This window comes from Vulpes vulpes, chromosome 12 (genome assembly GCF_048418805.1).
Source record: "Vulpes vulpes isolate BD-2025 chromosome 12, VulVul3, whole genome shotgun sequence".
Classification (NCBI taxonomy): Eukaryota; Metazoa; Chordata; class Mammalia; order Carnivora; family Canidae; genus Vulpes; species Vulpes vulpes.
In genome coordinates, this window is record NC_132791.1 from 28,857,079 (window position 1) to 28,884,781 (window position 27,703).

At 35.9% G+C, this 27,703-nt stretch overlaps 1 protein-coding gene across 3 annotated transcripts; it reads left to right on the top strand.

Moving 5' to 3' along the window:
• The first annotated feature begins 680 nt into the window (after positions 1-680).
• On the top strand, positions 681-24,100 carry C9orf72 (C9orf72-SMCR8 complex subunit). Of its 3 annotated transcripts, none has more exons than XM_072728128.1 (12): positions 681-767; positions 2,625-2,820; positions 5,463-5,950; positions 7,057-7,116; positions 10,637-10,732; positions 11,466-11,530; positions 13,689-13,761; positions 15,529-15,645; positions 17,981-18,216; positions 20,625-20,682; positions 21,987-22,096; positions 22,226-24,100. In XM_072728128.1, the coding sequence occupies exons 3-12, from the start codon at positions 5,507-5,509 to the stop codon at positions 22,410-22,412; spliced, it is 1,446 nt and encodes a 481-aa protein (XP_072584229.1). In that variant the 5' UTR covers positions 681-767; positions 2,625-2,820; positions 5,463-5,506; the 3' UTR covers positions 22,413-24,100. The 3 variants fall into 3 exon arrangements, with proteins under 3 accessions (XP_072584229.1, XP_072584230.1, XP_025864784.1); XM_026008999.2 differs by lacking the exon at positions 681-767 and adding an exon at positions 1,175-2,534; XM_072728129.1 differs by lacking the exon at positions 2,625-2,820.
• Positions 24,101-27,703: the final 3,603 nt, after the last annotated feature.

The window sequence follows — 27,703 nt, forward strand, 5'->3', positions numbered from 1 at the left end:
GAACATCGAGCTTAAGAAAATGCTTACACGTGAAGAAGACAAACTTGCGGTGCCTACGTATTGTGTACAAAGGAAGTTACCTAACCGGGCTCGGGGTGTAGTCACAGCGCACTTAATTGTGCCACAAGAAAAAATAAATGCATTAATGCAGCACGCACTTGCTGGGCTCCCGTTACCTGACCACCACTCCCAGCTGCCCACTGGGCTTCCTGGAGCCCGGCAGCCTCCCGCACTAAAGACACCTGCTAACACTCCACATCCTCACGACGCACCCGCGGAGCAGTGCCGGCCGCCCCCGCTCACCGAGCTCGCGCGTTCACGTAATCGCAAATCGAAAACTCCAAGACGTACCTACGGCGTCCCACGAGGACACGAAAAATTAAGCAGCAACTTCTTCCGCCCACGTAAAAGATGGCGCTTGAGGCGTCACCCCCCTCCCTGCTGCCCGGTTCCTTCCCTTTCGGGGGCGGGGTCCAGAGAGAGCAGGAGGCGTGCGCTTAGGAGGTGTGTGCTTTTGTTTTCTTCACCCTTCCTCCCCTGCCCGTGCTCTCACGGTATTCGCCGAAGGTGATGGGCGACAGAGTGGGTAAAACACTGGGGCGTGAAGCGCAGCGGGGGTCGGGAGGCGCGCGGGGGGCCGGGCCTGGGGGCGGGGCCTGCCCTGGGGGCGGGGCCTGGCCGGGGGCGGGGCCGGGGCGGGGCGGCGGCCGGGCTGCGGTTGCGGTCCCTGCGCCCGCGGCGGCTGAGTCGCAGGAGGTGGCGAGTGGGTGAGTGAGGAGCCGGCGGGCGGGCGACTGCCCGGGGTCCGGGTCAGGGGCCGCGCGGGGGCGGCGGCGGCGGCTCTCCCCGGGGCGCGGCTCGTCCTCCCAGACCCAAACCCGGCGTCGGGTTTTCCAGCCGGTGGCTCGTGGAGGCGCCTCCATCCGGGCCCCGGCTCCCCGGCGGCGGCGGCGGCGGCGGGGCGGGGGGCCGGGCCTCGGGCCTCCTTCCCGCCCGCAGGCCGCGCGCCGGCCGCTCCCCGGGGACCCGGTGTGCGACCCCGAGGGACCGGTCGGGCCCTCGGCGCCGCGGGTTCGAGGGAAAGCGCCTCGGGCGCTGAGAGGCCTGGCCGTGGGGAAGGCCAAGTCCGGGCGGGGGAGGCGGTGCAGCGGGGCGGGGTGGCCTGGGGGAGGGAGAGGACGCGCAAGTGTACACAGTTTCAGTGCAAGTTTCCGAAGATTGGCGATTCCCTGTACATTCGAGGAGCCGCTCTGGACGGAGTTGTGTGCTCCCACTGTGGATCCCGGCGTGCTTGCTTCACAGCGCCGAGGTTGCACAGGCTTGCCCAGAGGAAGTGTGACCACTGTGACCTGAGCATCGCTCGGCTGATGGTATCTGCTGCAGAAAGAAGTGCACTGATTACGTGTCTGCTATGCCCACACGGGATCTGAGTCACCCCCTCCTCCACCAGGCTGCTGTATCCAGGAGACTGGCAGGGAGGTCATGCACTTGCCCGAGAGAGGTGGCCCCTGCGGAGACAAAGAGATTGCCTGGCCCTAGAGAAGCCACAGTGGTTGTGGCCAGTGGGTAAATTCCGATTCCAACCGTTCCCATCCTTCACCTGTGATGAAAAGCAGCACAACTGGCTTTACGTTCAATCTGTACTTTTAATTCGAAAAATACTGTTTGGTACCATCTTTCTCGACTTTAGAAAACTTTTAACGTCATGGGAACCTTACAGATGCGAGAAAATGGAAGATTAATCACATGGAGTCAGGATACTTGGAATATAGATGGTGTTGTGTGACAGATACCTTTGGCCAGCACCTCATCCAAACCCTACTGCTCTGGGAAAATCCTAAATCAGTTGGAAAACGCCCCATGACGACTACTCTTTATACATCCAAAACAAAAACCAGAGAAATTCTAGACCATATTGCGTGCTGATTGTGCACAGAGCAGCACTGACCTGCTCCAGGAAAGTTACATTAGGTGCTAAAGATATTTCCCCCCCCTCTTTATAAAGTTGATAAAATAGTCTCTATTTGGCTCTGTTAGCAGTCCAAAATTTGCTTTCGGAGAAAAAAGTGAAAACAAAAAACAATGAGGACTCCTGTCTTGCAAGCCTGCCCTTGGGCTCTATGTTAATTAAGTAGTTCTAAGGAGAACAGCCTATTATGTGAGAAACTTGGATCTGTGAGAGATACAGCCAGACCTTGATGTAAACTTCATCTCCGAATCTCGCCTGATGAAAATTTAGAAAGTGTTGCAAACAGTCCAGTGTTGATAGTTCACTGTCATTAAACTTGGCCTGGGCATCATCTGTTTTTGGAAAGCGGGCTGGCTTAGGACCCTGCTGCTTTTAGGGCTTGGAGAAAACAAAGCATGGTTACAAGTGTGAGCCTTATGATGGTACAATTCTGAGTTACATACCACAGCAGTGGACCAATCAACTTTCTAAATACCACTGGGAGAAGAGATGGCTGATTTTTAGCAAAGGTTTAAGAAAAAGCAAAGCTTCCAACCTACTACTCTGCTAACAGTTTTAACAGATGGTAATTAATACAATCTTATGTCTGCATATGTTGGATTATTTTCAGAAAGTTTATCGGTACATCCTCATGAGCCCTATTCTTTGTTTACAGGAGTGGAAAGCCACCGTGTCACCCAATTTGGATCCTGGCTTCCCTCAAAAGACTCTTATGGCTAATGTTTGATAATCTTCTGGAGTAGCCAACTACATGTAGATGTATAGATAAAAGACTGTTGGTTTTCACCCAATTTTTTTTCAGCCACATTTACGTATATGGATTTTCCTCACCAAAGATGATGACTTTACGTGTTAGTAAAACTATTTTTACAGCTCTCCTAATGATACTTATCTGTAGCATTTCATTTCTCAAAATTATTAATTTTGGCAGGATTTTAAGCTAAACAATTCAACATGATTCTTGTCCTTTGTTTTCCTTTCTAATGAGAATAGCGATGAGGCTATATGTAATTAATTGTCTGTAGTAGTTTAGTTTTCACAATCAGGTAAAAATTTTCCTGTAATACAACCAGATTTTGCTCTGGGGCTCTGTTCGGCTTTAGGAAATGCTTTTATTTTCAGTGTAATGATGAAATGTTTGAGTTCAAATATTGTTGTTATGGTTATTCACCTTTTTATCCAAAAAGGAGGAACAAAAGGAAAATGTTACAATATAATTTTGTGGCTATGTGTTAACTCATCTCCTTGGCCCCCAATTTGCTGTTATTTATTTAATGATGACAAGAGCATCATTACAGTTTGAATTCAAATTACATTCCTGTATTCTATCACTGTAAACTGTTTAAATTGTATCTGAAACAGTGGATATTTTAAGTTAGCTAGACAGTTTATGTCCAGTGTAGTATTTTAAGACTTAAGTTGATAGAACACATTAAAAAGTAAATATTCCCTAAATGAACTACTAAACTAAAAAATACATATGTAAACTGCCTTTATGTTAAGTCATTTCCACACATGCATACTCTAAAGTATTTTGCCAAGTTCTGTATACCTATTCTTGACATTCATGATAAAAGTGCTCATCTAATACTCTAAAAATAGAAGCCACTACTTTTCAGCAGCTTTTGAACTCTCTTGACAAGAGAGTACATTTAAGTAAATGAATTGTAGTTATAGATAAAATGTTACCTCCCAAAGCAATCCTTATGATGAATAGATTCCACAATTTTAGACTTGCTTCAATGTAATTGTTATGGTTCTTTTCACTCTAGGTCTTCCAATACACATATTCATTTTTTTTAAAGATTTTATTTTTAAGTAATCTACACCCAACGTGGGGCTCAAACCCACAAGATGAAGAGTCACATGCTCCACTGACTGAGCCAGCCAGCTCTCAATTTTAATATTAGGCAAGAATTATTCATTTTACACTGATATCACAGAGTATTATACCTTTAGGGTGTTACATTTCAGTGGGTTAAGATATGTAAGAGACTTTGATTCTTACCTGACTCTGTGACTTTGGGCTTTTCTCTGGGTCTGTTTTCTCAGTACATTGAAAGGCTTGACCAGTATCCATCCAGTCACTTTATTCTTTAAATGTTGTAAATAAACGAAGCTTTTTAGTTGAGCCATTCAGTATAGTATACAGACTCTCTGTAAGGAACTCAGTGTACTGCTACACGGCTTCCGTAAATTTAAGTAGCATATTAAATATATTTATAGTTATCTTGATGTTTCAGTATTATTTTAAACACCGGTATTGGGCTTTAATACCCTGATACCCAGAGAGCTTGTTGAGAATTACAGAACTGTTTGCTCATTTTTTGTTATGGTTCCAGCTGATTGTTTTTGCAGTCTTTTGTCTCTTTCTTTCTCTTTCTCTTTTTCTTTTATCTCCCACCCCATTTTTTTTTTTAAGATTTTATTTATTTTTTCATGAGAGAGAGACAGAGACATAGGTAGAGAGAGAAGCAGACTCTCTGCAGGGAGCCCGATACAGGACTGGATCCCATGACCTGAGCCACAGGCAGATGCTCGACCACTGAGCCACCCGAGTGCCCAACTTATTCCCCCCTTTTAACAGCTTTAAAGTGTTTCTACTAACAGGTGTCTTTACTAGTTTCCTAGGACTGCCATAACAAAGTACCACAAATTGGGTGAACAAAACAACAAAAATTTATTCTTTCATATTTTTGGAAGCTAGAAGTCCAAAATTAGATGTCTGTAGGGACATGCTCCTCTGAGGGCTATATAGGAAGAATCTTCCTTGCCTCTCAACTCATAGTAGTTTCCAGCAATCTTTGGCTTTCCTTGGTTTGGAGTCATATCACTCCAGTTCCTACCTCTATGTTTACATAGCCCTGTTTCTCTTTGTACATGTGTCTCTAAATCTTTCTCATAAAGACACCAATCATTGGATTAGGATCCACCCTAATCCAGCATGACCCCATCTTAATTTGATTACACCTACTTTCAAATAAGGTCACATTCACAAATACAGGAGGTTAGGACTTGAACCTGTATTTGGGGAGGTGAAAGACACAGTTCAACCCACAATGACTGTCTGAGCCCTCCCTTTCCCATTTTGCTCCTCTTTTGTTGTGGTTTAGGAGCCAAATATCCAATCATTAGAATTGCACATAGACTGAATTCCTGGGAACAGTGAGGGTCTATTGTATGAGCTTTAGCATATGATATTTTATATTAATGTTCAAAGACCCCTTTTTTGGAAGATTATTATTTTGGATTTTTAAGTGTATTCCCTGAATATAGGTGACAAGTTACCATGTACTCTAAGGTTCTCATCATTAGCAAGCATTTAATGTACACCTGCCATGCTAGTCGAATGTCTGTCCTAGGGGATGTGCTTCCAAATCTTTTTTTTTGCCTGAAGAAGAGAAAACCACACAGTTCTAAAGTCATTTGAATTTCTGGTGTATTGCTTGAAAATTGCTGAACCTAATCATTGGTTTTGTATGTTATTGTTTAGATATCCTGGGACCATTTGGATAGTGTGGTAGTTGGGATGCAGTGATGTCGAATCTCTGTCCACCACCATCTCCAGCTGTTGCCAAGACAGAGATTGCTCTAAGTGGTGAATCACCTTTATTAGCAGCTACCTTTGCTTACTGGGACAATATTCTTGGTCCAAGAGTAAGACACATTTGGGCTCCAAAGACAGAACAGCTACTTCTCAGCGATGGAGAAATAACTTTTCTTGCCAACCACACCTTAAATGGAGAAATCCTCCGAAATGCAGAGAGTGGGGCTATTGATGTGAAGTTTTTTGTCTTGTCTGAAAAAGGAGTAATTATTGTTTCATTAATCTTTGATGGAAACTGGAATGGAGATAGGAGCACGTATGGTTTATCAATTATACTTCCACAGTCAGAACTTAGCTTCTACCTTCCTCTTCACAGAGTGTGTGTTGATAGATTAACACATATTATCAGGAAAGGAAGGATATGGATGCACAAGGTGAGTGGTTTTGGTACTTATTAATCATGCTAACCTAACCATTAAAAGATTATCTTCTGTTATATCTAATTTTTAGAAATTATATAGAAGTAATTTCAAACAGTAGCTATTATTTGCATCTGCCCTGTTAGATAGTTCTAGTAGTCTAATGTCAGTGATCTTCATCAGAACCCCTAAAGGTAGGAAATGGTAGCTCTATGTTACAAGTAAAAGCTAAAGGTTAAGAGAAATTAAAAATATTGTAATAAGCTTTTAAAGTCTAGGTTTGTCTTGGGAACCTTTATAAAACTTTCTCTCTTTTTGCATTGCATGACCCTGTTTTTCACTTAATACTGTGTGTAGGTACAAGCAGTTCAAAACAAATGTTTCATAAGCAGTTGGCCATGTAGCCTTTGGTCTCCTTAACTCCTTTGCCAAGTTCTGAAATTTGTAAAATGAGGAGGTTGGACCAAATGGGTTCCAGGAGGTGTTCCTTTTAGTTTTACAGATTGAGCCAGAGGAAATTGCTGTCATCCTCTAACTCCTATAGTTTAATATTTAGTGGTTTTTATATTTTCAGATACTTTTGACAGACCTGAAGAACAAATTTAACTCTCCTTTCTGCTTTGCAGTTTTGATACTAGTATGGAAGTCTGTTAAAGTGTTATTAATTTTATAAGTTTTTACCAGATAGTAAAGAGAAATGGTATCTTTGAAAAGAGTGTTTTATTATGTTTACATATTATGTTTTATTTTAAATGTTTATGAAAATCACTTACAGTCAGGAAGCCCCAGATATATATAACTTAATCTTACTTAATTTGAAAAGTACAAACCATTAGTTTCCTTTGTGAAACTATGCAGATGTTACATTGACTGTTCTCTGATAAATTACCTTTTTTTAACTACAGAGAAAAGGATGTTTTTATCTTATTTTGTATTGTTTGTATGTAAGAGAATGGATTTGTTGGGTTAATTTCCTATACTCTCCCTTTTTTTTCTGCCCTAACGTGGAAAGTATTTTTCCCATGAACTGAATTACACAATATGTCAGCCAATTAACTATACCATGAAAAATAAACAAATATCAATTTTCTTTTAATTTTAATGAATTTTCTCTTGCTCAGGAAAGGCAAGAAAATGTGCAGAAAATAGTCTTAGAAGGCACAGAAAGAATGGAAGATCAGGTAAGATACAGAATGCATACTATCAAACACCACCAAGCTCAGGGCATGCAGCTGTATAAGGCTGTGGGCTATTTTTCTTAAGTCCTTGAAGCCATACTGTTTTGAAAGGGTGGGTATGAAAATGAACAGAGTCTTTATGGAAATATATGGAATAAACTGGATGAAAATTTCCATATTAGACCTGAAGAGTTAAATAAGTGAAGAATAATAGCAATTTTGGTACCTTTTTTTTTCTGTTTGCACAGAATAAGTTTTGAATAACTTGTTTATAGTAAAAATTTTAAGTTTTATATGAGATTGTCTTTAAGGTATTACTTCTCAAATATTTCCCCAGAAGTAGTTATAACATAGGGAAGTGAGTATAGTCCTAGGGATATCTGGGGATACAGGCACAGTTGTAAGCATAATATTTATTTGAAGTCTCATGTTGTATTTTTAAAACTCATGCAATTTATATCCTATTTTGTATCTATTTAGTGTTAGAATTTGCCAGTGATATCCCTCACCTTCTGGTAATATGAAGTATCTAGGGAAATATGCCATGGTTATCCTACTGCTTTGAATATTCTTAGGGTAGAGTCACCAGCATTTGAGATGCATAATTGCAAGGATATGGCTTCCCTTACGGAAGTTAAATGCAAACCATTTCAGTGCAGGGCAGAGATGTTCTGAAGAGGAGAAGGGATTTTTTGCCTTTCCTCTCATTGCCTCTGGCCACTCTCAGTGTTCCTTCTGTTGAGTTCTAGTCTAAGGATGACTGAGTTGTTCTTACTCTGGTTCTCCTTTAGCATGCCTGAGACAAAATAATTTTTTGGGCGCCTGAGTGGCTCAGTTGGTTAAGTGTCTGCCTTGGGCTCAGGTCATGATCTCAGGGTCCTGAGATCACCCACCATTGGCTACTTCTCCCTCTGCCTGCCCCCACCCCCCACTACCCCCACTTGTGCTCTCTGTCAGATAAATTTTAAAAATAAATTTAAATTAAAAATTAAAAAAATTTTTAAATCTGTAAATAATAACTGTTCTAAAAATTTGTGAATACATAGGGACTTGAACCAGGAAAATACAAAACTCTATAAAGTAACTTCCTTTACAAATTGTTATTATACCTGTATTTTTGTAAATAACTTTCCAGGCAAGAGGAGGCAATCCTGGGAAAAGGTCTAACACTTAAAAGAAAATGTTTCCCTTTACCTAGCAAAGCCTGGTTTTTACTTGTTGGTCAATGAGCAGAGTGCCAAGCATTGGGGGGACTTTAACCAACCTCTAGATGTACTTGCTAGTTATGGAGTAGTTAGTAGAGTTACCTCAAGATAAAGAAATTTAAGACCCAATAACATTCTGCATTTCCTGGGAATTTTTTTCAAACCAGAAACCTGTGCTTAAAATGTTTACCGCTATTCACTTTTAAGTTTTATTTCTGTTTTAAGGGCTCTTCTTGAAAATGTTAACCTCTTCTGTATATTTAGACCAACTGGAGGTTTTTAAAGGGGAAACATTCTCTTGCTAAGAAGTTCAAGTTACAGAAGTCACAAGAGGAAAAGAAACTTGAGGGATTTTCTTTTGAGTTTCTTCTGTTCAGTCTTGTAGGATTTTTTGTTGTCGTTAAGCTTTGAGGAGATAATGATAAATTGTGATAAATATCTGAGATACAGTTTATGGCACTATATATATGCCTACATCTAAGGGAAGTTATTTTTCTGCAGTTATCCTTTCTGCATAGAAGCTGCCTGATAATTGAATCTTTACAAATCTCACATCATGTGCTTAAAATGACTTTATTTTGAACAAATAAACACTATTTGGGGATTTCACATTAGTCTGGAATTAATCACTGACTTCATTCAGTGCGAGTTTTGGATGCTTATAGCTATCATCTGATAAAATCACTTTACAAGGAAATCACTTTATAGCTAGTCATTATTCTTGTTGAATTGCAAGTGTTGATGAAACTGTAAACAAGCATTTTAAAACAGTGAGTGGTTATGTTTGGAGGTTACTACAGGATGAATTTTTTTAAATAATAAAACCTTCTATATGATACAAGGAGGCTTATGACTTAGCATAAGATTTCCATAGACAGCATCACATTTAAATTCCCAAGTTTCAAAAAAACTGGATATGATCACTCAGAAAATGACTCTGAGATTTAAAGACATGTGAAAAATTTGAATAAAATAGTTTATGAGAGATGAGTGAGGAAAAAAGCTTGTTAGAATGTTTTTAATATGTAATTTTTAAAACATGTTTAGCTAAAAATTAACATACATATGTGACAATTTTATCTCTAAAAGTTTACATACTCAAGATGGTTCAAAAATTGGGGGACAGGGTGATGGTCCTACTGCTTTGAATATTCTTAGGGTATAGGCATGGTCATCCATCTTTGAGATACTCTACGTTTGTGATGTACTATACTCAGTTTTCAGTTTCATTCTAGAAACTACAAATTTCAAAATTACGTTTTTGATGTCTGTTTTATTGACTTCTTAAAACATATGTGGTATTTTGATTTTCATTTGGGTACTAAACCTTACTGTGAATCTACAAGGTGGGTTTTGAGTCAAACTTGACTACTAAGTTGTTTGCTGACTATTTCTCAAGTCTTATGGCTGATTTTCCTCATTTTAAATATAAAATGCATCAATGGCCTTTAATTAACAAGTTTTTCATATCTCAAATAAATATCAAAGGAAATCCTTTCTAAATTTGGCATGGTAATTTAATTATTGCATGTAACAGTAGATGATAAGCCAATGATTCCACTCTGACTAAAGAAAATCATTCCTGGAAGAATGAAAATGAGTTTTAAATAATATGTACATCCTTTAGAAACATTCTGGAGGAGTAGACATGTTTGGGGCTGTGTTTTAACAAGTTATTGAGTATTTCTTTCAAAGGATGGCATTCCTTGCTTTCAGTTCTTAGTTTTTTATTGCCCCGTTTATCCTATACAGGATTTCCCTGCTAACCAAAAGTAGAGTATTCCTCTAAAATCTTTCATACACTGAAATGGCCATGAAGTATAGAAGCAATTATAATTAATTTGTATGGAAAAGTTTTTGAGTGTTCCCAGACCCAAAAAATAACCTCTCTTAAGCATCTCTGTCTGATATCTGAAAACACAGTCTACTAAGGGGTGCACAAAATAAATCAAGATAAAGCACAGATGCTCATAGACACAGTCCAAAGCTAAGGTGGCTTGATGCTAAGATGCTGAGTGGAGTTCCGGGGGGCTCAAGGGGCAGGAGCTTGGCTGGGCTAGTCTGGTGCTCAGAGTATGTGCCACCTCCTACAATGGCTCATTCAAAACAAATGCTCAATGCTGTTTTAGCATTTCACCTTTTTTTTTTTTTTTTGTAAAAGCAGAAATTCTCTTCAGATTTCTTTTGCTTGCTGGAAACAGATACTAATCAATGTAGGTCTTTCATAAAGCAAAATGGTGTAACTTGAACTTTCAAAAAGAGCAGGGCGTTACCTTCATTGTCAGATTTTCTTCACTTCATTTTGCTTTTTTGTACAGGGTCAGAGTATTATTCCAATGCTTACTGGTGAAGTAATTCCTGTAATGGAACTCCTTTCATCTATGAAATCACACAGCGTTCCTGAAGAAATAGATGTAAGTTATTACTTGTATTATTAAATAGGAATTCCCTTGAATTATGTGACTATTATGTATATTAGTAGCATTCTAATTTTAGTAGTATTCATTTTTTTGTCGTGCATACTATTCTCTATTTCATACTAATGAAGTATTAGCCACTTGAGCAAACACAGAAAATCCTGAGTTTTAGAACCAAACAAAGGCTTTTTTTTAATTCGGTCAATGATAGTTGTGACAGAACTACATTTTATTTAGTTTATTTCACCACTTTTGTATTTCTTAGGAGAATTCTACACCTTATAAAAACAATCAGTATTTAATGCAGTACTTTTTGTAACAAAGCAGTATACCAATCAGCGGTGGTTAACACAAGTTTACTTACATTCACTAATCTAGTTTGCTTAATCATTGTTGGCATTTTGAATCACACCCTCTCCATGTGTAGAGAAATCTTCAGGAAACTATTGTTTCTTTCTGACTTTGTCATTAAGATTTGTCTTCTGACTGACAGCCCAGAAGAGGAAGTTGTTCTTGTAAAAATCATTGCTTAACCTGCCTGACCAGTTTTCACATTTGTTCTGAAATTTTATGGAAGTGCTAGAGACTGTTTTATTGGGATTCTTGATGCTTAGAAATTAAGGCAATGTGTCATATTGAACCTAAAATTCAGAAAACTTGTGTATTTAAGAGTGTTATTTCAATGCTTATATTATAGCCAGGATAATTTTTTTTTTGTGATGCATTTTAGATAGCAGATACAGTTCTCAATGATGATGATATTGGTGACAGCTGTCATGAAGGCTTTCTTCTCAAGTAAGAATTTCATTTCTTTTTGTAAGGGATGGATAAACCAGATAGAAATCTTATGCTCACTATGACACAATTTGGAAGGACAAAAATTAATGAGACTAGCTATCCAAATTATTCTAGGAACAATGTTAAGTATTTAAACTATTACTTAGCTTTGTGTTATTTTTTCATTTATTACATGTCTCTGATCCATTTGATGTTACTCTTTTTAATAAGTAAAGAAGCTGGGTTTCCATAGTGCCCAGACAAGAAATCTTGGTCTCTTGTTTGGTTCTGGTTTCTTATTTTACTTCTCATCAAAGTTGAAACTAAGAACTGAAAGGGGTTCTTAAACCCATTTCCAGTGTTGGGGCCTTCACGCCAACAATCCTCTAGATACCAAGTGGGTGTCCTACAATTTAATTCAGTTCTGACACACTCTGCCTAGAGAGTGTCAGATTCCATAGGTTAAGGGTTTAGTCCCACAAGACTGCATCCGTCCCTGCCCCCAGACACCAGTCTGACTGACTTGTAACAGATTGGAGGTTCCACCCACCCACTCCTTGGACGTCAGACACCAGTAACAAGTCCAGGTTGTTACCTGGACTTCTTACCAATTGGCTATAAATTAGGTTCCTATGACCCCCTCCTTGGATTCCATTAATATGCTAGAGCAACTCACGGAACTCCAAACATTTTATTTACGTGATTACCAGTTAATATAAAGGATAGGCTCTAAGATACTGATGAACATCTAGATGGAATAGATGCATAAGACAAAGTCGGGGGGAAAGGTGAAGAGCTTCCATACTGTCTCGAAGGATACTACTTTCCCCAGATCTCCAGGTGTTCACTAACCTGGAAGCTCTCCAAATCCTTTCCTTTTGGGTTTTCATGGAGGCTTCATTCCATAGACATGATTGATTGATTGATTGATTGATTGATTAAATCATTGGCCACTGGTGATAGCCTCCAGCCCCTCACCCCTCCCCAGAGGTCAGGGGGGAGGAACTGAAAGTTCTTACCCTTACCATGTGGTTGGCTTCATTGGCAGTCAGCCCCTATCCTTAGATGCTTTCCAGAAGTCACCTCATTAACCTAACCTAAAAAGCATCTCATTTCCTACACTTAGAAAATTCCAAGGGTTTTGGAAACTGTTAGCCAAGAACTATGGATGAAGACCAAATATATATTTCTTAAAATCACAATATCACAGAACCTTTACAAATTAACTTACATTGTGGAGGGACTTAAGTCATTTAGGCCTAGAAAAGAAAATAATTTGTATTTTTACTGATCCTTTCCATCTTACAGCAAATTTTAGTATTTAAGAGTGTGGGCTCTAAAACCAGACTTACTGGGTTATTGCTATTTGAACCTGAGCAAGATACCTAAAGTCCCTGTGCCCCTATTTCCTCATCTGTAAAATAGGAATAAAAATAGTACCTACTTCATATGATTTGTTATAAGAATTGAGTAAGAGAAGTCATATTAAGCACCTAAAACAGTGCCTGGTACATATAGCACATAATAGCTGACATTTTCTATTTCTATTTCTTCGAAGGAAAATGTAAATAACAGTAAAAACAACCGATATTTATCAGGTGCCTGCAAGTTAGTCCCTATACTAAGTGCTCTCTCTGCATGTATCATCTCATTTTCTACCTTAGTGTTTCTTTACAATTGCAGATTATCATGAAATTTCTTTTTTTTTTTTTTTCAATGAGAAGTGAAAGGATAAGGTATTTGCTTTTTATGTCCAGTCTTTTCCTCAGAGAATATTAGAGGTGGGGGTGTTTTTAACTGAGAAGCCTTACATAGCTTGACTCAGAAGCACTTTAGTGCTGATTCTGCTCACTGTCAGCCATTCATCATTACTTTGAATCCCATTTGACTTTCAATAAATCACTTAACCTCTCCACACCTCAGTTTCTTTCATTATAAAATAGTAATATTTTACTAACTGGGTTTTAAGTTCAAATGGGAGAATCTCTGTGAAAGGCCTGAGGCGAATGTAAAGTACTAGGAGAGATAAGAGATGGCAAGGCATTGTTCTTATAGCTTTGGCACTCATCATGTAAAATTAGTCTAAGTTGTTTGAAGTTCACTTACCCTTTTTTTGTTTTAGTCTGTGACATTATTTTACAGGCAATGTTTTTCATCTTTTTTGTTCACCTTGCAGTGCCATCAGCTCACACTTGCAAACTTGTGGCTGTTCTGTCGTAGTAGGCAGCAGTGCAGAGAAAGTAAATAAGGTAATTTATTCTAATCCAGTCTAATCTGACTTCTTAACACTCTAATATATCATGGGCTGTAATTTAAAAGTTAGGTTGCAGTCAAGATGATCTAATAGTATAAGGAGGTAATATAATCTGGCCAAATTACTATGACACCCTGGAACAAAAATAAGTTGAAGTAGACTGCTTAAATAGGAAATCATTTATCCATTTCATTTTGATAACTCATAAGTATTACACAGTTACCAATATTGTATAAATGCTTTTGAGAATTTCATAAAATAATTAGATATTTTTCAAAAATACTTATCTTCTATTCTCTGACATCACTTTTAGTAAACATGAAGATAATAACCATGTACTTTTGATACTGATTCCAAAGAAATGTTATCTGATTATTCATCTTGATTTCTTATATTGCTTTCCCTCCTGAATCTTTTTTAGGGACCTCTTGCTTTTGAGTGGTCTGTGGATGTTATGTTTTATTTAGTAACATTTGTGACCACTTCCTTCAGTGCTACATGAGTTAACAAAGAATTAGCAAAGTTCTCTTTCCAAGCATCAGGCAAAAAACTAAAGGATTTTGCACTTTTTGTTACCGTTATGTAGAAGGAGATGTTTCACATATCTATCCATTTAAGCAAACCTGATTTTTCTTTTTATGTTTTACACAGAAAATATGTTAGGAATGATTATTTCCTAACAAATATATTTGTAGTTTTTTTTTGTCTAATAAGTTACCCTGTATGCTTGCATGACCCTTAATTTACCAAAATTATATTTTTTGTGTACATCCATTTATGAGAGGTTAGTATACTTCTTACTATATTGGTTTAGCAATTTATTATTACATTTGTTATCCCAAGAAGGTAGGTTTCCATCTCTGTCACCCAGAGCCTTCAGATTTCACAGAAGGACTGCCCAGTAGCTTTTTGGAAGGAGAAGGCTCTGTGGTCAGGGCTCTGTGTTTTTAAAACACTTTTTTCATCCCACATCCGCTTCTGGCAAAATCAGTTCTCTTTTATTTTTTTAATATGAAAAAGGTTGCCATTACTCTGTATTGAAAGCCACTACTTTAATGTAAAAACTCTCTGAATATTGTCTGAATTCCAACATCCTTACATGGCTTTTTACTTTTCCTAACAGAGCTATAGACCAAATCCTGTTAGAATCATAGATTTCAAAAAAAAAAAAGAATCATAGATTTCTAAGCCCCAGTCAGTGGCTTGCTTATTTAAAATCAAATTTGATAGAATTAATTCTCATTCTATTGAAGGATTTGGACACTCCTAGCATTCATTATAATGGGATTTCACATGTAGAACTATTCAACAGAAACCATAATTCTGCCTAATATAACTACATTTAGTTTTCTTGTCCAGAACTGTTTTTACTTATTTGAAAAATAGTTGCTGCTGGGTGGGGATACAATCAATAATTATATTAAGTCATTAGTTCTTGCTGAAATACGAGTTCTGTGGTCAAATATGTTGGATAAAGTATGCATTTTGTATCAGTCACCTGGAAGGTTACAATATGTATTCGAATGCTAAAGGTGTTGAGGTATCATACAGTACATTTCTCAAACTTACTTGATCACAGAATTCCTATTTTAAGCAACAACTGTTATGTCCCATGGACCCCTGGCAGGTGACTAAGGAATACTTTTTTTCAGGATGTACTTTATTCACAATAATGGTTGAAGTTTCTATTCAGATTTCTTTGATAAGCAAACCAGTGACCTTTTAATTTCCTATTTTAATGCTAAAATATTTTCTTTTACAGATAGTGAGAACATTATGCCTTTTTCTGACTCCAGCAGAGAGAAAATGTTCCAGATTATGTGAAGCCGAATCATCATTTAAATATGAGTCAGGGCTGTTTGTACAAGGCCTACTAAAGGTATAGTTTCCATTTGTCACAAGTGAAAGCAACTTTTAAAAATCATTTTTGGCACTCTTTATAAATACATTTTGAATATTAGCATGTAGTGCATCTCATGTTTATATGCCAAGGAGCTGACCTATACACAGGTCTGAACATGGAGAATATGTCTTACAGATTTATAGTTAGTATGAGTGAAACGTCACAGAATATCTTTCTGTGTTTTTCTCTTTGGTTTCCTATAGCTTCCTTGGCCTCAGGATTATTTGTTTTTTAATATGTGCTTGAGTCAAGTTTGCACATCTAAAACGGGTACTTTTTTTTCTTTTACTGAAAAGGATTTGAATTTTTGTTAGCATTTTTTGTTTATGTAATGTACTCATTATTAAAAAAAAAATTAAACTGCTTCCTGTCTTCAGAAAGTATATATAGAATTTGAACGATTCATATATATATTCACATATATGTATTCTTATTTTTATTTTATCTTTTTATATATGTATTTTTAAATTACATTTTTCTTTACTTGGGCCTGTTCTCTTTTTTCTTTTTTTTTCTTTTTTTTTTTTTTTAATTCCAATGTAGTTAACATGCAACATTATTATATTAGTTTCAAGTATACAATGTAGTGCTCCAGCAGTTCTGTACATTACTCAAGGCTCATCATAATTAATATGCTCTTTAATCCTCATCCCCACAAATAACCATCAATTTGTTCTCTGTAGTTAAGAGGCTGTTTTTAGGTTTGTCTGGATTATTTTGGTTTGCATTTATTTTGTTTCTTAAATTTCACATATGGGTGAAATATGATATTTGTCTTTCTCTGACTAATTGAGTCCACTTTTCAAGGAGTAAAGCAGATAAATATAAGTTAGCAATTATTTTCAATAATTACGGGAAGACAGTTATTTTACTGAATGTGTTGCTGATATTTCAATTATAGTCCAAGGTGTGAGAAAGTATATTTCCTAATGGTTATGTGATTCATAGTGAATACTTTCTTGGGGATTTATATAATAAAATGAAAGAAAACATACTAAAAATTGTTGTAAATAAAAATTATGTTCAGCTGGGCAACCCCAGTGGCTCAGTGGTTTAGCGCTGCCTTCAGCCCAGGGCCTGATCCTGGAGATCCAGGATCAAGTCCCACATCGGGCTCCCTGCATGGAGCCTGCTTCTCCTTCTGCCTGTGTCTCTGCCTCTCTCTCTTTCTCTGTGTCTTTCATGAAGAAATAAATAAAATATTTTAAAAAAAAATTATGTTCAGCTTTTGCATTTTCAATAGTGTGCATGCTCTGAGCTCAGAATGATATTTAAATACAGAAACTACTTAAGGGAAACACATATCTATTTTGAATTGCACAAATCTGAAAATTAGAATTTCTTTTTTATCAAAGACATAATAAAGTGCTTAGTACTTTTATTTCCTCAGCACCCTCTCATTTAATTAATTATGTAATTTTATCCCTGAAAGGGACCTATACCAGATGCACAGAGGAAAGCTTGAAACTATAATTTAATGAAAAAAATCTGTTAACAGTTTTCTGTACACATATAAATTGTTAAGCCTTTCAGAAAATACTTTGACGTTGCATATAAGGAGCCTTAAAAATGTTCAAAGGCTTAACCTACTCTTTCTACTTCTAGAAATCCATCCTAGGGAAACAATTATATAAGGAAAGAGATTACTTATAAAGGTGTTTATGACAGCATTGTAAGAGTAAAAAATTGGAAATATCCTCGATATTATATTCGTAACCTATACTACAATGCTTCGTACACAGTAGATACTTCTTACATGGTATTTAACTACCCAATTGACAATACCTGGAAAGAAGTACATTGTTTACTTATAAAAATACATATTCAGTGAGATTTAAAAGAACATGTGAATAATCAATAAGAAAATAAAAAGTTCCCCATAATCTCATAATCCAATGAATAACCTGTTAATATTTGGCATATATCTTTCTTGTCTTTTTATTCTTCTGTGTGTATATTTTATATAGTTCCCTGTCCCCTCTGCGTATATTTTAACCTCCATTTTCCACAATATCTTATGAACATCTTTCTATATCAACACATAAACTTCAAATTAATTTTTAGTAGGTAAATAAAAAAACATCTTTATTTCATCACTTCTCTTTTTGGATACTTCACTTATTTTCTAGCATTTTACTATTAAAACCAATGCAGTAGTGCACTCATCACTAAAACTTTGCACACGATAATGACTAATTTCTTAGGATAAACTTATAGAGATGGATTTGTGAAAGCCAGTTTTTCTAATTAAAAAATAATCCTTCATATCTTTTGGCATATAAGACAACAAATTTTCTTTTCATTTTGACAGGATTCAACTGGAAGCTTTGTGCTCCCCTTCCGGCAAGTCATGTATGCTCCCTACCCCACCACACACATAGATGTGGACGTCAATACTGTCAAGCAGATGCCACCATGTCACGAACATATTTATAATCAGCGTAGATACATGAGATCCGAGCTCACAGCATTCTGGAGAGCCACTTCAGAAGAAGACATGGCTCAGGATACTATCATCTGCACAGACGAAAGCTTCACTCCAGATTTGTATGTAATGATATTGTTGTTAAACAGTATTATGAAGTTGTATCTTTTATGAGTAAAAACGAAACAAGTCTGTGAAAGGAAGGAAATATTACTAAGAGAATTGTGCTTGAAGAAACAATTTGGCTAATCATGCCCTTTTTTTCCTTCAATGTCTACTTTTCTTAATATAACTATGTTTTGCATAGATGGGTTAGATTAGTCACTTAAAGTAAATATTTAAGTATTTATTTAACAAATGTACATTGAGGTCCTAGGCACAGTAATTGGTGCTAAGGTTGGGCTCTCTATAAAGAGACCCAACCCTTATATTGCTTACAATGTAGTGTATAAGAGTCATTAAAAGACTTCTTAGCTAAACCAAAGAAGTAATTCTAAGTCTTTTTTTCTTAATATATGATAAATTGTTGAAAGTAGACCCAATTAGAGGGGGAAAAATGATAAATCTGAATTTTAAAACCCTAAGAAAACTTAAGTTCTAAATCAGGAGAAGAAATGCCATATACTATTATGGTTCTCTTTAATCAATTTAAAGTGCCTGGCACATATAATGTGCTCAATAAATGTTAACTGTGATAATCCGTGTTTGAGTGTATAAAGCAGCAGTAAAATTGGAGCAAGCAACCCTGCCCTGTATTTCTAAGAAACATTTTGAGCTGAGATAGCAGACATGTGGAGCACTAAGAGTCACACAGAAAATGTTGAATAAAAAAAGAACAGCATGTCCAAGGTATCCCTAGCTGCATGTATCTCTTAGTACAGAAAGATGGCATCACTGGGACCCATCTTTTTCCAGCTATCCACTGTTTTTGTGGATTCCTTAGAAAGTTTAAAGGGAATTGGCTTAGAAAATGAATTGGTCAAAATCAGAATTCCAAGTGACCAAGTTTTCAAGTATTGGTAATTGTGGTACATGTAGGAATTCTCAAAATTAATCTGTGCTTTCAAGCATTTTCCTCTTTCCTGAAGTGTTTAGTATTTTCTTTCTATTTTTGGTTACTTCAGAGCTCTTTTTTGGGAAATTTAGTGAACTTTAGAATGAATATACCGCCTAGTAATTTTATTCTTATTTTTTGAGAGGAGGTATGTGTATTCTTTTAACATTTCTTGCTCATTTTAGCTAGTTATGTTTAATTGCTTCATTGGTTTGACAGACTTTGATCAGCTGTAACAAGTCTTATCTTACTGGTGTTAAAAAAAATAACATCATGAGTTTTTAAAATTTGTTCACAACTCTTAAGTAAATTTTCTGAACATGAAATTGTCCAAAAGAAATATTTTCTACCATTAGAGTGTGTATTAACTTTTATATATTACAGATATATTTTACTTTTTAGTTTTCTTTAAGCAATATTATTTATTTTTAAGATACTTTTAACTTTTAAAAATAATTTCACTCACTGCCACTTTGTGGAAAATGAGTCACTGGAAATAATACTTATTTTTAACACTGCTTCATCTGATTCACCTATGATTGAGATACTCAGTGAAACATATATTTTTCACAACACTAGATTTAATAGTCTTATTCTCTCTCCACAGCCAGAAAAGGGGTGCTGCCAGCCAGTAATCATGCAGTGATAACTTTTTTTTCCTTCCAAGTTTCTTTCTTTTGTAATTTGCTGCACCTGTTTCCTAAAGTAGGAAATTTTAGGTACTTCCCTGTTTCTCTCTGCACACACCCCTCTTTATTTGTCTTTCTTGTCAGTTCAGTGATGATCCCTACTATTTTCAGTGAAAAATTGCTTACCTTATGGCTTCTTAGAGTTACATTAGTTCGAGTATACATTCTGTCTTCTTAGTCTGATCATTGCCAAGGTAGGTAACACTTTTCTAAGTAGTAGGTTCGTGTTACTTGCTTAGTGATAGGTTTGTTGATGCAGCTCGGTGGTCAAGGTGTTCTTTAATCCCACTTGAACGTTTCATAGCATTTACTCTTTCACCTTTTTCTTTCTGGACAGGTTATTACAAGTTACTATAACATAAAGTTAACCTTTCATTTTGTTTTAGGTTTTTGTGGTTGTAGTATGTGTTTATTTTTCTTGCTGTTTTATTTTTTTTGAGAAGGCAGAAGGCAGGAATTGATGATCATGTTTATTAATTCCCTAAGGCTCTCAGCATTTTTTTTATAAGGTGAGGGTACAAAAATAGATTGATAAGGAGTTAAATGCCCTTCTTGGGACTACTTACATCCTTAAGAAAAAAAATAATTACATAGTGGCTTGACAAACTACTAATATACAGATGTATCTTTGACTTAAAATGAATATAGTTTTTTATCTCCAAATATATATATAATTTTTATAAATATGTTTATACATAATATTCCATTTCTAAGAATTTAATTTATCAGCTGGAGTGAGAGATTTTGGAAGGTAGCCATTTCAACATTTGGACTATTTTCTTCATAGGAATATTTTTCAAGATGTCTTACACAGAGACACTCTAGTAAAAGCCTTCCTGGATCAGGTAAATGTTAAGCCTAAGATTGTCAAAATGAATGTTATGGTATGTTGTCTTTTTTAATGTATACTCCATTGCCTATGCTATATATGTAATATCATAGAATTAAGTCGTTATTTTTTTTAAGTCATTATCTTTTTGTAGTGTTTCAGGTCTTTCTAAAATGTCTACACGGTATTTCTTTTGATTGTTAATGGGCGTTAGCCTGTATATTAACAATGAAAGATGCAATATGTCCCAGTTCAAATAATAAATGTTTTAATTCCAACCACAAACCTATAACTCAAGGTGTTGTCTTTTGGGGAAGGGAGGATATTTTTTTATTTGCCTTAATTGAGCCAAAATGTCTTTAAAACTTGTATACTTCTAAAATAATAACATCTTTATTGTCTCATTCTTCTGAAAAATACCTGATTAGTTAACATTTGAGGAAAACTATAGATTATATGGGACATGTTTCTTAATATAACAGAGCTTTGTCATAATATCATTTTGGGAATCAGGCCAGGAAACAGTGTCATAGGGATAGCTTTGAAATTATGAGGTCCTTAGATTAACTCAGAATTTTAGATACAGGTCTATGTGGTCTGTGACATAGTGCATAGTTCAAGGGTAATTAATAATCATGCAACTAATTCGATATTTCTCAAGCTGAATAAAATCATTCTACCACTACCCATGTATCCTCACCCCTCAACAGTAGAGAGAGAAGAATTTAGTCTGTAACTAAATTCTGTAGTCTGTAAACATGGCTCGACTTCTGAGAGCTTCAATTTTGTTTGGAGATGTGGGCAGGAAAAGTTAAGTAATATAAGTGGAAGTAAATTACATCATGATTCCTTTTTTCTTCTTAATATTTTTATTTATTCATTTGAGAGAGGGCACACACATAAGCCAGAGGACGGGCAAAGGGAAAAGCAGACTCTCCCCTGAGCAGGGAGCCCGACATGCAGCTGGATTCTGGGACCCTGGGATCATGACCTGAGCTAACTGACAACTGCTTACCTGACTGACTGAGCCACCCAGGAGCCCCTACATCATGATTCTTAACAATAAAGTAAATAGGGGTGTATTCTGTGGTAGAATGCAAAAGTTGAGCTCATTTTCAAAGATAAAATAGAAGACTTCAGAAAAGCATGATTGCCTCTAGACTCAGTACTTCTGGTCTGATAGGTGCATCAGTGGCAATGGTTATGGAGAACTGCTCTAAAGTGTGTTACCTTTCAGACATTGTCAACACAGTGATAGAAACATGCTGTATAAGAAGAATTGGAGCAAATTATTTATTAAAATGCTTCATTTTCCTGTAGGTCTTTCATTTGAAACCTGGTTTATCTCTCAGGAGTACTTTCCTTGCACAGTTTCTACTCGTCCTTCACAGAAAAGCCTTGACCCTAATAAAATATATAGAAGATGATACGTAAGTAACACCATATGAAATAAAAAAACCTTGTGCATTATTAATGTTTTGTTTTGTTCCTTTGGGACATTGTCTATATTTTTATATGTATTTGTATATAAAAGTTTTTTTTTTCTTCATTATTTATAGGCAAAAAGGGAAGAAGCCCTTTAAATCTCTACGGAACCTGAAGATAGACCTTGATTTAACAGCAGAGGGCGACCTTAACATAATAATGGCTCTAGCTGAGAAAATTAAACCAGGCCTACACTCATTTATCTTCGGAAGACCTTTCTATACTAGTGTACAGGAACGAGATGTTCTAATGACTTTTTAAATGTGTAACTTGTCAAGTATATTTCATCACAATCATGATTGCTGCCAAAGTAGCTTGGCAGTGTGGGAAACATCATTCCTGCAGGTTGTGTCCTAGTCTGCTTGGCAATGCAGTTAAAATTAGTTACACTACAGTTGTCACCAGTCTGTAGGAGGACGTCAGGTGCATCGTTACAATGGGTGCATCTTTTCCTAGATATGCTGTCTTGGGATACAAACTGAGGTTTACAATTATAGTAAATGTTACTGCTATCTTTTAAAGATATAATAATGGAATATAAACTTGACCACAACTACTGTTTCTTGAAACTTACAATTCATGGTTTACATGTATCAAAGTGAAATCTGAGTTAGTTTTCACTGGTATAATACTAGCTGACTTTTCATCTCTTGATATTCCTTGGTATGTAAGATTACTGTAATACTTTTATATAATCACCTGAAAATTAGAGCATTTGAATCATTTCAGTTCCACAAAAGGAAGTTGGCTTGAACATAGGTTAAATTTTAGAAAGAATATATTGATCAAGCAGATGTATAATTCAAATTAATTATTAGATCCTACTTTATAGATTTGATAGTCCTTAGAGTTTAATCTGTGTAAAAACATCACGCAGCATGTGTAGTCCTGATTATGGCGAAACCACAGTTGGGTGTGTTTGTGTGTGTGTTTGTGTGTTGAACTATGTCAAAGAAAATAGAGGAAATTGGGTTTTATGTTTTAATAGTTATTGCCAACTATTTAAATTACTTTTTATTATTTTTGAGCCAAATTGAAATGTATACCTCCTGTGCCTTTTTTTTTTTTTTGTTTCTTGAAAAATATAATGACTTGGAAGAAGTTCAGATTACACTAGTCAGTCATTTTTATCTTGTTTTCCTCTTGTAGAGTCTCACCCTGATTTGGCAATTGTGACTCCAAGATTACGAAATGCAATAGAAAATATACTAACTAGTAAGATCTTTTCTCAAGAACAGAGAATAGTAGCTAGTCCTTTTCCTTCTTATGTTTCTGCCCATAATTTTGAAGTTATTGGCAGGTCTCTTTCCTGAATCTTGTGAGGAAAGCAGGAGAAACTTGACTGATGTGCTATTTTACTAGGTGCTACTTTGGCAGAACTAAGTGATCAATTTCTTTTGTTTCCTTAATGTGTTTGGACCATTTTGCTAGCTGTAAGATGACTGATAAATGTAAGTCTGTGCTAGAATGGTTTTGACATAATAGTATACACAAGCATAAAAATATTCTTATTTAAAACTGTGGAAGTTACAAAAAAGGGAAATATATTTATAAGAAAGGGATAAAGGTGATAGAGCCACTCTGCTCTTGCTCACCAAATTAAACCAAAACAAACATGTTCTTTTCTGAAAGGTCCTAATTGCCTTTCACATCACTGATCAGAAAGGTATAGAATCTTGATTTATAGACATAAATGAAACCGGATGACTGGTGCTCTGTGGCTCAGTCATGAAACAATTTACAGATACCACCTTCTTGTACCCCTTATTCAGTGCTTTCTATGTGAGGTTATTAAAGAGTGCTGACTGATTATTTTCTTTTGCTGGTTTATTGTATTGTTATATAGAATGCAAGTTGTACAGTGAAATAAGTTATTAAAGCATGTGTAAATATCGTTGTATATTTTTTCTCCTATATGGAGAATTTTGAATAAAAAAGCCTTAAAATATTGTCTCTTAGCAATTATTTGTTCAGAAAAGCAGTGTTATGATAATGAAAGCGTGACAGTTTATGTTGTATCAAAACTCTTGTTTTCTTTTTTGAAAGAAAATGAAGGTTCTTTATAATGCTGGAATCTTTTATTTATAATACTGGTTTTTATTTTTTTAACTTAGTATTTAACTCACAGGATTACAATTTGATTTTTAAATTTCTGTATTAATATTTCAAATGTACAAGCTAATGCTTGGGTAAATTTTTTTAAAATTTCTGTTATAAAATATTACTATAAGCTGAAGATATTTCTTTCAGATATCTAGTACAGGTGTCCAAAATCAAAGTGCAAGGAATCTAAACCTTGTAATCTGGAAAACAAATAAGATTGACATTTTTACTCCAGGAAAAGAAAAATGTAATTCATAAATACAATAGTTGAGATGAAAGGTTTCTTTATTTTTTTTTAAGATTTTTATTTATTTATTCATTTCAGACACACAGAGAGAGATAAAGGCAGAGACACAGGCAGAGGGAGAAGCAGGCTCCATGCAGGGAGTCTGACGTGGGACTCCATCCTGGGTCTCCAGGATCACACCCCGGGCTGAAGGTGGCGCTAAACCGCTGGGCCAACGGGGCTGCCCTGAAAGGTTTCTTTAAAAGAAGACTGATTCAAAAAAAAAAAAAAAAAAAAAAAAAAAAAGAAGACTGATTCATCACATGCTAAGATTCTCAATGAAACCAAAATTTCATATAATGCTCTAAGGTAAAAATGAGCCAGTGACTTCTGTGGTCTATTTCTGTAATGCTGCAGGTTAAACAGGAGTATAGTGATTGTTACTTTTATGTAACACTGTTTTGATTTTGAAGTGGAACTGCGCAATTGATTTTTCTCCTGTGACCTGCAGGATATAGCTTAAAGTACTAAAATCACTCCCAATTAATACATCCTGCTCCATGGACTTTCTCAGTCTGTCATCACAACCATAAAAGGCCAGTATTATTATTTCCACTTTACAAATGAGAAAACTAAAGCTTACAAAAATATAACATGCAGCCAATGATCACTCAGCTAGTTAAGTTGGATTTTATCCCAGAAAGTATAATAGTTGCCATTCAGCACAGCACCTCATACAGTTTCTCCATGCAGTAGGTATTTGGTGGTGGTGGGTTGAAGGGAAGGAAGCAAGTACTATCGGACTACTAGTCCTCTGCAGTCCCCAAGTGTGATTCCCTGCTAGGTTGCTTGGAGAAGTTACTTAACCTCTCTGAGGCTTATGTATTAAATATTTGAAGTGAAGGCATGATGATACTTCATGTCTGTTAAAAGAGGATTTAATGAGATTGTCTAAGGTATTTACATCACTATCAGACCAGAGCTTTATACCTGCTTTTTTATCCAATCTAAAAATCACCACATTTTAACCTGAGTATTTTAGAACATTTACATTTAATGTGATTATTGAAATGGTTTAGGTTAAATCTATCCTCTTGCTAGTTATTTTCTATTGTATTTTTCTTTGGATTTTTTTTCCTTCTGTTTTGTGTTGAGTATTTTTTATGATTCCGTTTTATCTATTGTTGGCATATTGTAACTCTGCTTTTCAGTGATTGTAGTGTAGTATACTAAACTATACACATATACAGAGATGTATATAAAGATCTATACTATATATATATCTTTAGCTTCTCAATCTGCATTCAAGTGATATACTACTTGGCATATAGTTGAAAAACTTTACAATAGTATACTTCTATTTCTCCCTTCTCATCTTTGTGCTGTTGTGGCCTCACATTTTACTAATATATATGCTATAAGTTCCATACTTTGCTGTTATTATTTTTACTTGATTATCTTTTAAATGGATTTAAATGTAAATATTCTAAATTAAATGGTAGAAAGTATCCTATTAAATAAAAAAAACTATATACTACCAACAAGACACATCTTAAAAATAAAAGAACAAACCAATTATAACTAAAAGGATGGAGTAAGATACAAAATACCAACACTAATCAAATGAAAGCAGGAATGACTATGTTAATATCAAAAAAAAAAAAAAACAGATTTCAGAGCAAAGAATATTACCAGGAATAAAGATCATTTCGTAATGCTAAAGGGGTCAGTTCAGCAAGAGGACATAAAAACCCTAAGTGTTTGTTTACCTAGTAACAATTTCAAAATAAGCAAAGCAAGAATTGTAAGGAGAAGTAGACAAATCTACAATTATAGTTGGAGATTTGAAGATCCCTCTCTCCATGCTTGTTGGAACAAGAAGACAAATACTAGAGCTACATTGTACATAGGCTCAATTTTAATGAAGGACTTCAGAGGAAAAAATCTATATCCAAATCAGGATATAAAAGACTTGAACAAGACTGTTCACCAATTTGGTATGACATTTATGGAATACAGCAGTACTCAACAGTAGATTACATATTATTTGCACGAGCAAGGGGAACACGTACAAGGATAGACCATATTCTGGGCCATTGAACAAGTCTCAAAAGGATTCAAGTCATACAAGTATGTTCTCTGATCACAATGGAATTATTACTTGGAAACTAACACTTATAAAAGATTAGATGATTTCTAAATTGTATGCGTTTAGGGGACAAGGGAAAGTGGATTGGAAAGCAGAAAGGGAGGTATCAGAATGTTGTGGAATGATTTTTATCAATAGTGGAACTCAGACAAGCTCTGTTGGAGAAGATAAATACAATGCGTGTATCTGACATAGGTCTTGTATCCAGAGTATAAAAAGAACTCAAAGACAACCCAATATTTTTAATGGGAAAAAGATTTTAACAAATGTCACACAAATATTTAAATGACCGATCATCATGTAAGATCATACCCAACATTAATCATCAGGAGATAAAAATTAGAACTGCAATGGATATCACTGCACAGGTACTAGAATAGGTAAAGGTGGATAATAAGTATTGGTGAGGATGTGGAGCAATTGGAATTCTCATATACTGCTAGTTAGAGTATAAAGTATTACAACCACTTTTGAAAATAGTTTGGCAGTCTTGTCAAATTCAGTACATATTTGTCATATGATCCAGCAATTCTACTCCTAAATATTTCCCCAGGAGAAAGGAAAACATGTCCACAAAACTACGTGCACACAACTGTTGATAGAAGCTATATTCATTCATAAAAGTACCAAAATGGAAACAGCCCAAATGTCCCATCCATGAAAGAATGAGTAAGCAAATTATAATATATAACAATAAATACACAGGAATAAAAGGAATGAACTACAGAAATACATAACAAAATCTCAAAAACAGTACACTGAGCAGAAGAAACATGCGAAAGAACATAGGAAAGGGTGCATTATAGGATCAACACTAGCATGAAACTGAGAGTGAATGTCTGTTCCCATTTTGCATTTTGCAGCTTAGGACCTTCCTAGTCCCAGGCTGAAAGTACTTACTGTGTCATTTCATTCATGTGAAACTATAACAGGCAAAACTAATCTATTGTGACAGCTTATCAGTGGCTACCTTGGACCAAGAGTGGATGATATTTTACTGGAAAGGGTTCAAGGGAACTCTTGAGAGTGATAAAAATGTTCAGTATCTTGATTGGGATTATGGTTAAATAGGTG

Excerpts from the sequence above, each read along its gene's own strand:
- C9orf72 (XM_072728128.1), top strand. The coding sequence starts at position 5,507 with ATGTCGAATCTCTGTCCACCACCATCTCCAGCTGTTGCCAAGACAGAG. Across the intron at positions 7,117-10,636 it reads CAGAAAGAATGGAAGATCAG|GGTCAGAGTATTATTCCAAT; the intron begins GTAAGATACAGA and ends TTTTTTGTACAG. Across the intron at positions 15,646-17,980 it reads TTGTACAAGGCCTACTAAAG|GATTCAACTGGAAGCTTTGT; the intron begins GTATAGTTTCCA and ends TCATTTTGACAG.